Source organism: Trichophyton benhamiae (assembly GCF_000151125.1).
Source record: "Trichophyton benhamiae CBS 112371 chromosome Unknown contig01293.0, whole genome shotgun sequence".
Taxonomy (NCBI): domain Eukaryota; kingdom Fungi; phylum Ascomycota; class Eurotiomycetes; order Onygenales; family Arthrodermataceae; genus Trichophyton; species Trichophyton benhamiae.
The window spans coordinates 453,234-466,875 of record NW_003315113.1 but is presented as its reverse complement, the minus strand read 5'-3'; the positions used below and the strand labels follow the sequence as shown (position 1 = coordinate 466,875).

Sequence of the window (13,642 nt, the reverse complement as noted above, 5' to 3'; positions counted from 1 at the left end):
CTTCTGCGTGCGGGGTCTGCATGATGGATGCCCACCACCATGAGGCCGATTAGGATCCGTACACCCATCCCACCTCTGTGTCTACCTGGTAAGTACCTAGGCACCGGCTCAAAGTACCGAAGAGCTGTATACATGTTCCTTTCCACCTCGCCGGGCCCCTGTCGACTTTCCATATTTCTTCTTCTTCTTCTTCTTCTTTTCGCTTTTGCTCCTGGTTGCGATCGACTAGCTTGGAGAAGGGGTTTTACCCCTCACCTGCTCGCGTGATGATGATGTAATGAGGGGTAATTTCATCTTTCTCCAATTCTACCCCAATAAAAGTAAACAAATGCTGACGTAATAACTAGGCACAGCAGATGGCCAGAGAGAAAGAAGCACAATTGATATTATTGATAGGGCCATCAGCTGTTGTTGCTGCTATATTGGACCAAGGAGAAAATGCTACTTTCAAGAGGACGATTCAATACATGGTTGGACAATGCGCTGTTCTGTCTATTTTTATCTCCAGGGGTCAAGGACAGGCTGTGTCGGAGAATATCCACTTTAACAACTTAGCGCCAGCGTCAGGGATAGTCGGCTACGATGGTAGTGACACCACAATACTTATCAGCTAAGCTCTTCAAAATAGCACCCGAATAAATCATCGGTTTCCTCTCTCGATTCTTCAATTCACTAGACGGGGCTGGATGACAGATAACATCAAGATGAGGGGAAGCTGCAATGTGGACGCTCCCATAGGTACAGCTATACTGGCTCCGTTTTCACTTGCGCAATTAACTTATATCAGGCATATATATATGGGGGGTGGGGGGGGGGGGGGGAACCAGGGCAGCTCTGCTCCAGCTTACAATAGGCCAAAGGGCGAATTTCTGACCCGACACTGTGGAGGAAGAGAATATGAATGACCGGACGTGACCATGGCATATCGGCGTAGCAAAAATAGCGAGTGACCTTTGGCCTTTATGATAGCCACGTCTATAGTTTCTTCCAAGATGTCCTCATATTCAACCACATGGAAAGTTGGGTACTGTCTGTGACTCCAAATACAAATATAATATTCCGATATCCATTCTCAGCTTTATAAGGGGCACTAGAAATGAAGGTACAAAGCATGCTATCCTTATCCTATTGAAAGTCTTGGAACTTTATAAAAGTGATTCACTATATCTCCTTTCCTCATTTTTAGCGAGATGTGGATGCCATCTACATCCCTAACCCATGATTCTTCACTAACACGAATAAAGATCTTAAATAGCCGTTGGTGAGCTCTATATATAGTTTCAGGCAGTTTCACAGTTAATAGCCCAGGGAACAGGAGTGCGGGAGCAGATTTGTAGAGAGAGGATGTCTAGAAACTCTAAGAGGAGGCGCTAGAGGGCAGAGAGCTTTAGGGACACTTCTATTCCATTAATGATGGGCACAGTTATAGGTTATCTAGGAAGATATAGCTGTGAATATTAGTCTCACTGTGAACTTCAGCCTTCTAGTTTGGATAGCTTTTCATGTCCTTAGACAGCTAGCAATAGCGCACAATGTGGTTGATGTGGCTTGATCGGAGATTGTATACCACAAGGAGCTATAGGATAAAGATGGAACTACAGGCAAGGCGAAAGGAGGCAGAAGGGAGCTTAGGGGAGATGGTCATAGCCTTACAGAAGAGATATTGCACTCTTTTATAGGAGAAAATGAAAAAACGTGAATATAGACTGAGGCTGCATTCTGGCTGTGTTATTGGGCTTAGATAGAAGAAACTGAAAGTTCCAGACCAACGAGCCAGCATTCTCTGAGGTATCGAGCATTTTCTAAGCAAGAAAAGGTAGGGGGAAGGAAAACCATTGTAACTAGCTAGACGCGCCAGAGATGAATATGCAGTGTCAATTATATTATATAGCCAGTTTCCAGAGGGTATAAAAGTCCAAATGAATATAATCTCTATAATCAAAAGTCCAAAGATAAAAAGTAACAAGGCTCCTAAGCTCCAAGCTTGATGAAGATCCAAATGTCCACAGCAGCAAGCGAAAAGACAGAGAAAAAGAGCTGGAAAAAAAGAGATAGAAGTAGGCAGCGTCATATCCGCCTAGTTCCTGGGGTATCTTCCCCATCGCTGTCTGGTATGAAGCCATCCTCCAGTTCCCGGGCGAGCCGTGCCTCTCTCCGCTCCTGGTCCAGGGCCTCCCGCCTCGACTCGCTCAGCTCATAGCCATCTTCACCGTCATCGTCGAACAAGCTGTCTGAGTCCTGTTCGTGGGCTAGGCTTCTGTGTCTCCATGACGAAGGTAGGGTGATGTTCATGAGGGCGTCGAACGTCCTGTCTCTCAGCGAGGTCGTATGCACTGATATGGTATGCAAGGGGAGGTACTGGGAGTATCGCTGCCGGTGCAGCCGGATGAAGGGGGCTATGACAAAGGATATGGTCAGGTAGAGGACCAGGGATATCAGCGCCGGAATGAACAGTGTCTATAGTAGCTGAGTGTTAGCCTGATAGTCAACCCGCGGGGTCTCTGTTAGTAGCTGACCTTGATGACACCGGTAGCTCCTCCCATTGTAACCAGCAGAGCTACCAGCGGGTCATCTGCAGCGCCGTCGTCTCTTCTCACGCTGTCTGCTCTGCTTCTGCCTTCGTCTTCTCTGCTGCGTCTGCCTCGCCGTCTCGTCATCTGCCCTCCTGTCGATGGCTTGCATGAGGCTTGCGCAGTGCCTGGACCACGTGACCCCCTAGCCGCTTCTGGATGCGCCTCTTTTTGTCGCTTCGTCACTTTTGCCGCTCCGTCGACTTTTCTTCCCCCTGAACGGCTTTCACGGCGCTTGTGAGAGATACAGACGCTGGATCCGTGACTGTCAGACACCGCGCGATGGAATTAGAGCACCGGAGCCCGCATCACATAGCAACCTGGAGCCTGCCGACCCTGTTTTCCTGCGCCGCCCTGACCGTCGAGACAGCCGAGCCAGAGCTGCAGGCTTAACACACCCAGCTATTTACGTCGCTATCCACATGAAAGAGGATGACCGGCCGCATCTGGAGGAGGATACAGTGATCGCCTAGCCCGTCATCCCGTCACTGCAGACCGCGCGAGAGAGACAGAAAAAAACCTGTCTTCGTCTTTCCCATGCGTTGCCTGAACGGTGTCAGGTGCATAGTCCAGAAAGCCACTCACAGAAATAACTACAAAATAACTAGCTAGTTAACTACTAAATAACCGACCGATTTCACTCCCTTCCCCTCTCCTCTCTTTCATATCCCTCGTTCGCTCTCATAGAAATTACCTTACCAGCACGACCGATCGATCCCCCCCAGATTTGTTCCTATTCCCCCTTACCACCAGATACTTGGGCAGGCCGGTAGGCTGTGGCCAGCTTCATGGTTTGCCGGAGACGCCGTCATGACATCAGATAAACCGTCGAAATCGTTTTTCGGAAGGAAACTGCACAAGGAACGCCAGCCCGATCTGCGCGCTGAGACGCCGGAATCGTTTGGTGCGGCTAGCAGTGGATCGGGATCGCGCTCATCGAGATATTCGAAGCGAGAGTCCGGCCTATCTGTCGATTTAACCGGCGATACGGAATATCTCTCAGGTGTGATAGGATCCATCCCGTATGACAGCGTGCCTGTGCGAAAGGAGCCAACCCCTTCCAAAATGGGTAAACCAAACGACTACCACCAATATCCCCAGTTTCAGGGGCATCAGCCTGCGAACGGCGCAATGCACCTATCTGGACCCCGGCCCCCGCCAGGATCCTCAGGCACCACCGCCTCATACTACTCTCAAAGCGACAAGGGGGTGAAATATCAAGCGTGGAACGGCCACAACGCCTACCCGACCACAGAATCCTCTAACCCTCGAACCTCCATGGACCAGAACAGCATCTACTCCGCAATCTCGTCCGCTCCTCGTGGCTCGACTCATACTATCAGCACAGACAATGCGTCCCGTTACAACTACCCCACACATCCTCAAGATCCCCGGAATCAGCTGTCCAGCTCATCGGGAAGCCGTCCTTCTACCTCGTCACGATCTGACTGGCTTCCTCCTCAACTGCCCATTGTGTTTGGTACTTTGCCGATCTCAGCGGATGGAACGATCCAGAGACCCAAGGATGACGCTGTCGTGGACCAGATGTTCTATGAGCTCATGATCAAACGAGGGTGGCAGAATCTCCCCGAACAGGCCAAGAGACAGATGTTGGCCTACCCGACGTCGAAAAAATGGACTTTGGTTCATCAAGATCGCCTGACGCAGTGGCAAGGGGAGCAAAAGCGGCGCCAACAGAATAGGCAAACCGGCTCTGGAGATGGAGGCAAGGGTCTCCTTGGACGAGCTGATGAAGAAGGCAGCCCTGAGTGGTATGTTAAGAAGGTCATGGATGACTCCATCACGGCAAAGGAGTTGGGGAGTCTAAGCGTAAGCTTACGAACACAACCAATAAGGTAAACCGATCATACTAAATAAATGAGCTTGAAAACACACCAATTTGTATGCTAACAAATATGTTCAAATAGTTGGGTAAAATCGTTTGTTGAGGCCCAAGGGCAGATTGCTTTAACAAGCGTACTACTGAAGATAAACAGAAGAAAAGCATCAGGACCCGTTCCGGTGACCAATTCAGGAGGAGATAAGGATTTGGATCGTGAGTACGACATTGCAAAATGTTTGAAGGCATTGATGAACAACAAATATGGTGCCGACGATGCGCTTGCCCACCAGCAAATTATTGTGGCCCTCGCAAGTTCTCTTATATCCCCAAGATTGACAACAAGAAAGCTGGTCAGTGAAATCTTGACCTTCCTCTGCGACTGGGCCCATGGTCAGGGACATCAAAAGGTCCTTCAAGCAATGGATCAGGTTAAGAATATGCAAGGCGAGACCGGCCGATTTGATGCTTGGATGCGAGTAGTGGAAGTCAGCATTGACGGAAGAGGCAAAATGGGCAGTCTTGTTGGCGCAAGTGAAGAGTTCAGAAGCGGCGGCATAGGAATGGAGAACCTCCTTATGGAGTATGCTCTAGCAACCATGTTTTTGATCAACATGTTTGTCGATGCTTCAGAAGATGACTTGCAGCTTCGATGCCATATCAGAGCACAGTTCACCGCTTGCGGTATCAAACGACTGCTTGCTAAGATGGAAGGATTCCAGTATGAGGCTATTGACAGACAAGTGGAACGGTATAAGGAGAATGAAGGGATTGACTACGAAGATCTGCTTCAACGAGAAAGCAGTAGTATGAAAGATAGCATTGAAGGGGAGGTCAGTGATATGAACGACCCTATTCAGATCACCAATGCTATCATTAGTAGGCTACGGGGAGATCGTTCCCAGGACTTCTTCATTTCTGCTATGCAACACATGCTTCTTATCAGGGAGAACTCCGGTGAAGATAGCCACCGAATGTTCCAATTAGTTGATGCAATGCTCAGCTATGTCGCCATGGATAGAAGGCTTCCAGATATGGACCTGAAGCAGAGTCTCAATTTTACCGTCCAGAGCCTCCTTGACAAGCTTCACACCGACGCTGAAGCAAGAAGAGCATTCGACGAGTCCCTAGAAGCTCGCCAGATTGCAGAAGCTGCAATTGCCGAACGAGATGAGATGAAAGCTCGAATCGAAATGGGCGCAGATGGCCTAGTAAAGAAGCTCCAGAAGCAAATCGAGGAACAAGAAGCGGTAATCAGTCTTCAAACCCGGCAAAATGAGTCCTTGAAAAGTGAATTGGCCGAGGTCCAAAGAATTCGGGGACAAGAGCTTCAGAGGAACGAACTTGAAACTCGGGAGCTGTACCTCATGCTTCGGGATGCACAGGATGTTGCAGCATCGAAGTCTAAGATGACTGGTACTGGAGGTGATATGGGCACAATGGATCCTACCCAGATGAATGGTATTCTTGACCGCGAAAAACTTATGAGCCGTCTTGAACGGCAGCTCGATCGAGCAAAAACCCAGTTCAAATTGGAAGGAAAAGTTTGGCCTCAGAATGGTCCATCAGACAGGCTTCGAGAACTGCGCGAACTGATGGAGGGAGACTTCTCTCATGACGCCGAAATTGATGAGGAAACCAAGCGCAACTTCACTCATAGTACCTTTGGTACTGTTTCGAGGAAGCGTAGCCAGGCCCTTAAAGGTAACGCTTCTAACGACCAGGATAGCCGGGATGGAGAGCTTGATGATCTAGAGGAAGAGGGCGAGGAGGCTGTATTTGAGAAGGGTCGGTTGGTAGAGATCAGGAGACCAAAACTCGACCCTGAGCGTGCCACAGCACTTCTTGGTGAAATTGCTTCCAAAGCAGGAGAAAGAGAAAAGGAGTTAGAAAAAGAAAAGGAGAAAGAAAAGGAAGAGCAAGAAAAGGCCTCGACACCTCCCGCCGAAGCTCCTGAGAATAAAGAGACAAAAGATGCTGGAACCGATAATCTTGCCGGCTTCAATGGCCCTCCACCACCACCACCGCCTCCTCTCCCTGGCTTCGGAGGGGGGGCACCACCTCCACCGCCTCCCCCAATGCCTGGTTTTGCTGGTGGTGCTCCTCCACCGCCGCCTCCTCCCATGCCCGGCTTTGGAAATGGTGCACCACCACCTCCTCCCCCCATGCCAGGAGTTGGAATGCCCCCTCCACCGCCTCCAATGCCTGGCGGCTGGAAGAAAACTTATCTCCCAGCTGGACAAGTTTCTACAGTACCTACGGTTAGCTTACCATTTATACGCCCCAAAAAGAAGCTCAAGGCACTTCATTGGGACAAAGTTGATACCCCTCAAGTGACCGTCTGGGCTGCTCACGCACCTACACATGAGGCCAAGGAGCAGAAATACACTGATCTTGCAAAGAAGGGAGTTCTCGATGAAGTCGAGAGATTGTTCATGGCCAAGGAAACGAAAGTACTTGGTCGTTCTGGGAAGAAAACTGATAAGAAGCAAATCATCAGTAGTGAATTGGTTCGCCAATTTGAAATTGCATTCGCCAAGTTTTCTCAAATCTCAGCAGACGAGCTCGTTCGCAAGATCATTCATTGTGATACAGAAATATTAAATAATACCGTTGTCATGGAATTCTTACAGAAGGACGAGCTGTGCAATATTCCTGAAAATACATCAAAGTTGATGGCTCCCTATAGCAAGGATTGGACCGGGCCCGGAGCTGCTACAACAGAGCGAGAGCAGGACCCTTCAGAGCTTACTCGTCAGGATCAAATCTACCTCCAGACTGCCTTTGAGTTGAACCATTATTGGAAATCAAGAATGCGCGCACTTAACTTGACTCTCTCTTTTGAGCAAGAATACGATCATATATCCTCCAGTCTACGGGAGATAGGACAAGTTTGCGAGTCGTTACGTGATTCCGTCTCCTTGATGAACGTGCTTGGACTCATTCTTGATATTGGTAATTTCATGAATGATTCCAATAAACAGGCCGCTGGTTTCAAACTCAGCTCTCTGGCTCGTCTTGGTATGGTCAAAGATGACAAGAATGAGTCCACTTTTGCAGACCTCGTTGAACGTATTGTTCGAAATCAATATCCAGAGTGGGAAGGGTTCACCGACGATATTGATGGCGTGATACGAGTCCAGAAGGCCAATGTCGATCAGCTCCAGCTTGATGCAAAGAAATATATTGATAATATCAAGAACGTGCAAATGAGTTTGGATTCTGGCAACCTGAGCGACCCAAAGAAGTTCCACCCGCAAGATAGGGTAAATCTGATCGTCCAAAGATGCATGAAAGACGCAAGGAGAAAGGCGGAGCAGCTGCAGCTCTACCTTGATGAAACAAGCCAGACATACGACGATATCATGGTGTTTTACGGCGAAGACCATACAGATGAAAATTCAAGACGAGAATTCTTCCCCAAACTTGCGACCTTCTTGCAGGAGTGGCGCGTAAGTCCATTGAATCCTTTTTCTTTCTTTTTAAAATTCTATTTACTCGGCGGTGTATACTGACTTTAATTTCATAGAAATCCAAGGAGAAAAACATCTCTTGGGAAGAAAATAGGCGGCGCACAGAAGCCTCCCTTGCTCGCAAGAGGGCCAAACCAGGTCTTACAAACGGTCTAGATTCTGGTACACCGACTTCGCCCACGTCAAATGGTGCAATGGATTCATTGCTGGAGAAGCTGCGTGCTGCTGCTCCCCAGGCTAGAGATCAGCGTGACAGAAGACGTCGCGCAAGATTGAAGGAGAGGCATCAAGTACGACTTGCTTCTGGACAACATGTACCCGGTATAACGGTGAACGATGGCCAGGATAGCGAGAGCACTACGACTGCGGAACCAGCCGCAACCCCCAAAGATGATACCCCACAAAATTCGCAATCCAAGGGCGAGGACATCGCGGATCGCGCTGCCAGCATGTTACAGGGACTTAGGAGTGATAATGACTCTGAGGGCAGCCGTTCCAGGAGACGAAATAGCGCTGAAGAAGCCCGCAGAAGCAGGCGGATGCGACGACGTGCCCCGGCAACAACATCGACTTCTACTAATAAAGAATCCAATGATAGCCCTTCACTGCTCTCAGCGCACCCTGAACCTGAAGGTGGAAGCAGACGAGACTCTTCAGGAAGCACTGCATCCGCGGTGTTGGGCGAAACAACCAATGAACCCGAAACTTCACCGCGGCCTTTACCAGCAACTCCCGGTGGCACAGATTCCAACCCTATCACGATATCCGACTAAACATATAGAGCTTATGCATCTGAACTTCTTTATCTTTTCTTATTATTCAACATCTCCCCTGCTGAATTTAGCGCGCTCTATCCCCCCTTATTATCCGTTATCAACCCCTTAATATGCGTTCTTTACAGAAGCATTCCCGTCATCGTAATCTTCCATTTCGACATCCATTTCACTATATACACCATTTCACCCATGTTAGAGCTCGTTTCCTTCTACTTCCTTATCTTCCCCTTTTAACCATGATCCAATGTATGAGATTTTTCTTCTTTCCGTCCTTGCCTTTTTACCCTCATGCATTTGGTACCCGTGTTACAGGATTTTGATGTCTGGCTATTTTCCTTCTGTTGGACTTGGGCCGGATCTCCTTTTTATGATCTTCTTACAGCCTCGTCTCATTCCCCTTCCCTTCTTCACCAACTGTATCTCCTTTTCTAATTTTCTTGCTGAGACGTGTTAGTTAACATTATCGAGCGGTTGGACCTCTCGCAGCCTTCTAATACTATCACTAGAATTTTCTAGTTTTCTCCTTTCCCTAGATTTTGAGCTCTCCTCGGGGCTTCACAGTCCCAGTTCCCCTTGCATATTTACTTGCTGCGCCCATAGCACTGTGATTTCATTGACAACAGTGACTTTATGCCCTTATGTCCAGCCGAGTGAGACACGGCAACACGGGAAACCCCAGGCCCATTAAGAGTTGGAGGAGGACGACAGGATTACCTGCGACTGCCAGCCCTGTCGCGCGATCCTACAATAAATATATGGAACGGGCTCCCATCTATATAAGATATCCACTCCTATCTCTCCCTGGTGCTGGATGCTTCGGCAAACTGGAGTCCTATGAAGAATATACCCGCAAGCTTTGAACGCAATGCATCCAAGCATCCTGGCCGTACTATGGCTGTTTCTTCCCATGCTCTGCCTCAGTGCGAGAAACGCAACGGGTCTGCCTGTCCCCAAGTCCAGACTCGCAAGCGTAATCAAGGACTGTACTCCCCAGCAAACACAAACGCTAGTTACAGCGATAGAAAGCGCTCGCGTGGCTGTTGGTCCTACTTTTCCTCCGATAGATTCATAGTTCGACTGACCAGGCTTGCCTAACGCCTCCTGAACAGCTCGCCGCTACAGCCTTTCGGTTGCGAGTTCTTATTGACTTCCTCGAGAGGTCTCCGAAGCGAGGAGACCGGATCTCTGGAGATGAAAAGGTGGTTCTGCGCACCTTCGAGACCGTCTTTGGCCAGGTCTGGTGGGCGCCGACGAACGATGAAGCCAAAATGCAAAACAAGCAAGCAATCATTCGTGTGAAGAACTTTGCCCGTAAGGACCGGGTCTCCTTGCCCGGCAATGCGTTTTTCTTTCCCTTGTCGTCCCATTTGGCTTCTGAAGTTGATTGCTTGCTGATATTGCGTACCTTTAGACATCGCGGCGGCGGTGTCCAGGAGACTATCGCTGCAAGACACCACCCGCCATGAAATGTGGTGCGGCGAGAGAGCCATGCTGCGCGACCGGTCAAGATTTCCCCAGCCGCTCCCACCGGATATTCGTATGTTTCTTTCGATGGCACTTTACTTTTATAGCTGGTTCCTGGCGGTGCGGCATACCTTCTGACTCTACTACTCCACGGACAGATCCTAGCGAAGATGTTACGTTTGACAACCGTCCTCTAGAAGACTTGGGTCAGACATTCATCTTAGGCGACGGCTGCTCAGATCGAGTCACTGCCTATACATACTGCGCTCCCCCGATTAACGCATTCATGGTAATCACTATAATATGCCCGGAAATGTGGATAAAGTGTAGGCACGAGCGGTGTTCCCAGCCGCTGCAGATGTTTCGCGACAAAACATTCCTTACGGGCAGTTCTCTGGACAAGCTGTTTCTTGACAGTACCTTCGCTTCCCTCATTCTTCATGAGATGTCTCATGCGCGAGTCATTCATCCCGGCACTGGAGGAGACCGTGACGGAACAGGTAAGGAGCCATAGCTTTCAATGAAGCCTCCTAAACCCTAGCAAAAGATAATTTACATCGTTTTGACAGATGATTACGCTTACGGTTGGGATAAATCGATACGGCTTCCAGTGCGCGAGAGGTGGAAGAATGCAGGCAAGCCGTCCATATAACTCCCTACTTATTTCTTATCTGCGCCACCAGAGATTGTGGTTCTTACGCTGACTTGCATTCCTTCTCACCAATATAGATAGCTTTGCAATATTTGCACTTGGTAAATGCAACCCCGTATCCAACATAAAAACATCGACCCCAGGGCTAACAGGACATCTCAAGCAATGTATCTACACAAAAACGACTGGTCCACCGGGCTGGCCAAACCCGTTCCCCCAGACGGAGGCTTGGGAGACCCCGACGGTGTCTAGTGGGAGGATTGAGAGACGAGCGGGTACGATGAAGAGGTGTCAAGGGAGGGCCCAGAACAGTACGAGTAAGATGTTGAAAACCATTCCATATCCCGACTAAATCGATGTACTCTCCTTTCCCAATGGTTTTTTTCCCTCATAATCGGCTGGCACGGCATGATAGAATTGATCTGGGCCTTTTCTCTGGCATCCATCAGGAATGATATGACTACATAGGGCTGAAGGTCTCACCAGCTCCATTTCCTAGCGGCATCTCGGATACTTCCTAGCCGATTATTTCGTCACTTAACACCATGGTTAAGTCAACTACTCGGTTATATAGTTAGTGATCATTCGGAGATCGGAGATGGACAGCAGGATTGACACCTGAGTCACTATCTTCCACCAAACATGGCTAAGGCAGGCAGCCTGCTCGTCAGGGTTATTATGCCTTGGGAAACACAGCTGAGCAAGGTTACATTGTAGCGTAAGGCAAGGAATAACTTCCCTGTCAGACATTCATGCCTGCACAGGACGTAGAATCAAGCCCTTATTAGTTATCAGGCACCAGCCCCATCGCCCACTTCAGCCCTAAATCAACACTCCAGGCTGCTCCCCCCCAGCCATCAACTAGCCACACAAGGCTCAAGATGGTGCGAGTGGTTATTATTGGTCATGACGAGTCAATCCCAGATAAATATCCTAAACACACTGGAACACTCGTGGCATCTCCTCAAACTCTCTGATCCACGCTCCTCCTCGTGGCATGCCCGGGATAGCAGGGGTGGGAAGAAGACGGACCCGGTCAGGTTGATACCCGCTTCCATTTCAGCTGTCTGCTGCGGCTCGAGGCCTGCATATACAAGCCCTCTAACCGATGATCGCGTGTTTCGAAATGCATTATTAATATTGACGAGTTCATGTCTGAATGGACGGTCATGTTCAGACCCTGCATGCCATTCCATCTCTTGATTAACTATCCCGACTCCAGTGCCTTCGGCCAGGCACCATGTGTTTCCATGGATGAACAGACGAACGCACAAAGATGGTTTCCTGCACGATCAGCCTCCTTCCTTTGCCGTTTCGTTATATTCATTGTAACCTGATCCGCTTCTGTGTCTGCACCGGACAGGTGGCTAAATATAGGAACTGTACGGACTTTTTTACCGAGACGGTATATTGAGCCTCTGATAATGTCAATAATTAACCATCGTTTATCGCTGTTGACGCTCTTGATGTCTGCAAATCTGCAATGTAACTGCAAACGTATAATATTATATATATATATATTTTCCCCGGATAGACTTGGGGAGAAAAGGGTGAGAAAGAGGAGGCTATGCGCAGCCCGTAAGCAGCGGCGGACAGCTTGGTTCCTTGCATTCTCACCCTCCCTTTCTCTCACCCTGCAGTGCTGCAAGTCTGGTTGACGGTAAACAAGCTGCATACTTGTTTACTTATGTGCTCCGTAACGGGAGCAGAATATCCTCGTTGCAGGAACAAAGGGGCGGTTGGTACCCTTTCGAGACAAAAAGGAATGAGGGATCTTCCGGCAGGATGTTTCCAGTGTAACGGTGGTCGAACCCAATCTTCCTTTTGCTTTCATTTCTTTTTCTCCTTTTTTTCATTTGCTTGGATAGTTAGTTATTTTATTTTTAGACATCATGCGTGGTCAATCGTAACTAACTAGTGGCCATGATCTCGGGTCAGCAGATCTGATAGCGGCCCTGCGGTCATATCGAGGCCAACATACGTTATACGGAACGTTATATCTGCATACATAGTTGCCTTATACATCGAGTGCTTGGATGTAAGTATCCGCTCCTGGACAGGGACATCCGTAAAAGGAACCCGGCATAATTCGCGATATCTGTGTCATCCTCAACGGCGAGACATCTGTCCGCGCTCGATTCCGTGTGACAGTTCAGGCTGCAGAAGAGAGCAGAAAATTCGGAGAAAGGGCTGAATCAAGTAACTGGTGCTGGGTCGTCCATTTTCCAGCGCCTTTCTCTTGTATAACTAACATTCAGACAGCCATCTTGGAGGGGGGGCCGGTCGTTGTAAGAGGGCCAAAAATATAGAGATTGCGTGCAACCACCGTAGAGGGCCATCATGACGCCTTGTACTCCATGTCCAGCAAGCCTTCTGATTTCACGCTGTCAAGTGATTCGATGAGGCCCCTTTTCCTTCTCAAGAAACACGTTTATTAGCTGTTCTTGCTATTGCTGCTGTGCTATGCTGTGTTGATATGCTGGGGGATCGCTTGCAGGGGATGAGAAATCTAAATTTATCTCCCTCCGTAGTGACGGACAGCGGACATCCCAACCTGCAGGCGTAGTAGCCAGGTCTCCTGCGATAGTTACCCTGATCAGTCATCGAGGGTCGCTACTCTTCCCATTTTCAGCCATGTCGTCTGGACCGTCTCACGCTCGATGTCATAATGAGCAATAGTTAACCACTTATCACCACCACGGCCACCACGATAACCGGCTCCTTTCCGACACAGCCGCAGTAAGAAAAGCCTCCTGCACACAGTAGTTATGCTGATTAGCTGGCTGGCCGTCTTTCCCTCCGACCTAACTAGCAGTGAGTCAGTCGGTGCCCGTCAAGGCTGGTGAAGGCTGCTGAATGGCCAGGAT

At 49.1% G+C, this 13,642-nt stretch overlaps 3 protein-coding genes across 3 annotated transcripts; 2 read left to right on the top strand and 1 right to left on the bottom strand.

The window, feature by feature from the left end:
• Positions 1-2,067: 2,067 nt before the first annotated feature.
• ARB_04111 (uncharacterized protein) lies at positions 2,068-2,657 on the bottom strand (the record flags this gene model as incomplete). Its single annotated transcript, XM_003017188.1, has 2 exons — positions 2,068-2,457; positions 2,517-2,657. The coding sequence occupies 2 exons, from the start codon at positions 2,655-2,657 to the stop codon at positions 2,068-2,070; spliced, it is 531 nt and encodes a 176-aa protein (XP_003017234.1).
• Positions 2,658-3,380: 723 nt separating this feature from the next.
• On the top strand, positions 3,381-8,656 carry ARB_04110 (uncharacterized protein; the record flags this gene model as incomplete). The annotated part of the gene is made up of 3 exons (XM_003017187.1): positions 3,381-4,426; positions 4,568-7,862; positions 7,940-8,656. The coding sequence occupies 3 exons, from the start codon at positions 3,381-3,383 to the stop codon at positions 8,654-8,656; spliced, it is 5,058 nt and encodes a 1,685-aa protein (XP_003017233.1).
• Positions 8,657-9,493: 837 nt separating this feature from the next.
• Positions 9,494-10,125, top strand: ARB_04109 (uncharacterized protein; the record flags this gene model as incomplete). Its single annotated transcript, XM_003017186.1, has 2 exons — positions 9,494-9,597; positions 9,732-10,125. The coding sequence occupies 2 exons, from the start codon at positions 9,494-9,496 to the stop codon at positions 10,123-10,125; spliced, it is 498 nt and encodes a 165-aa protein (XP_003017232.1).
• Positions 10,126-13,642: the final 3,517 nt, after the last annotated feature.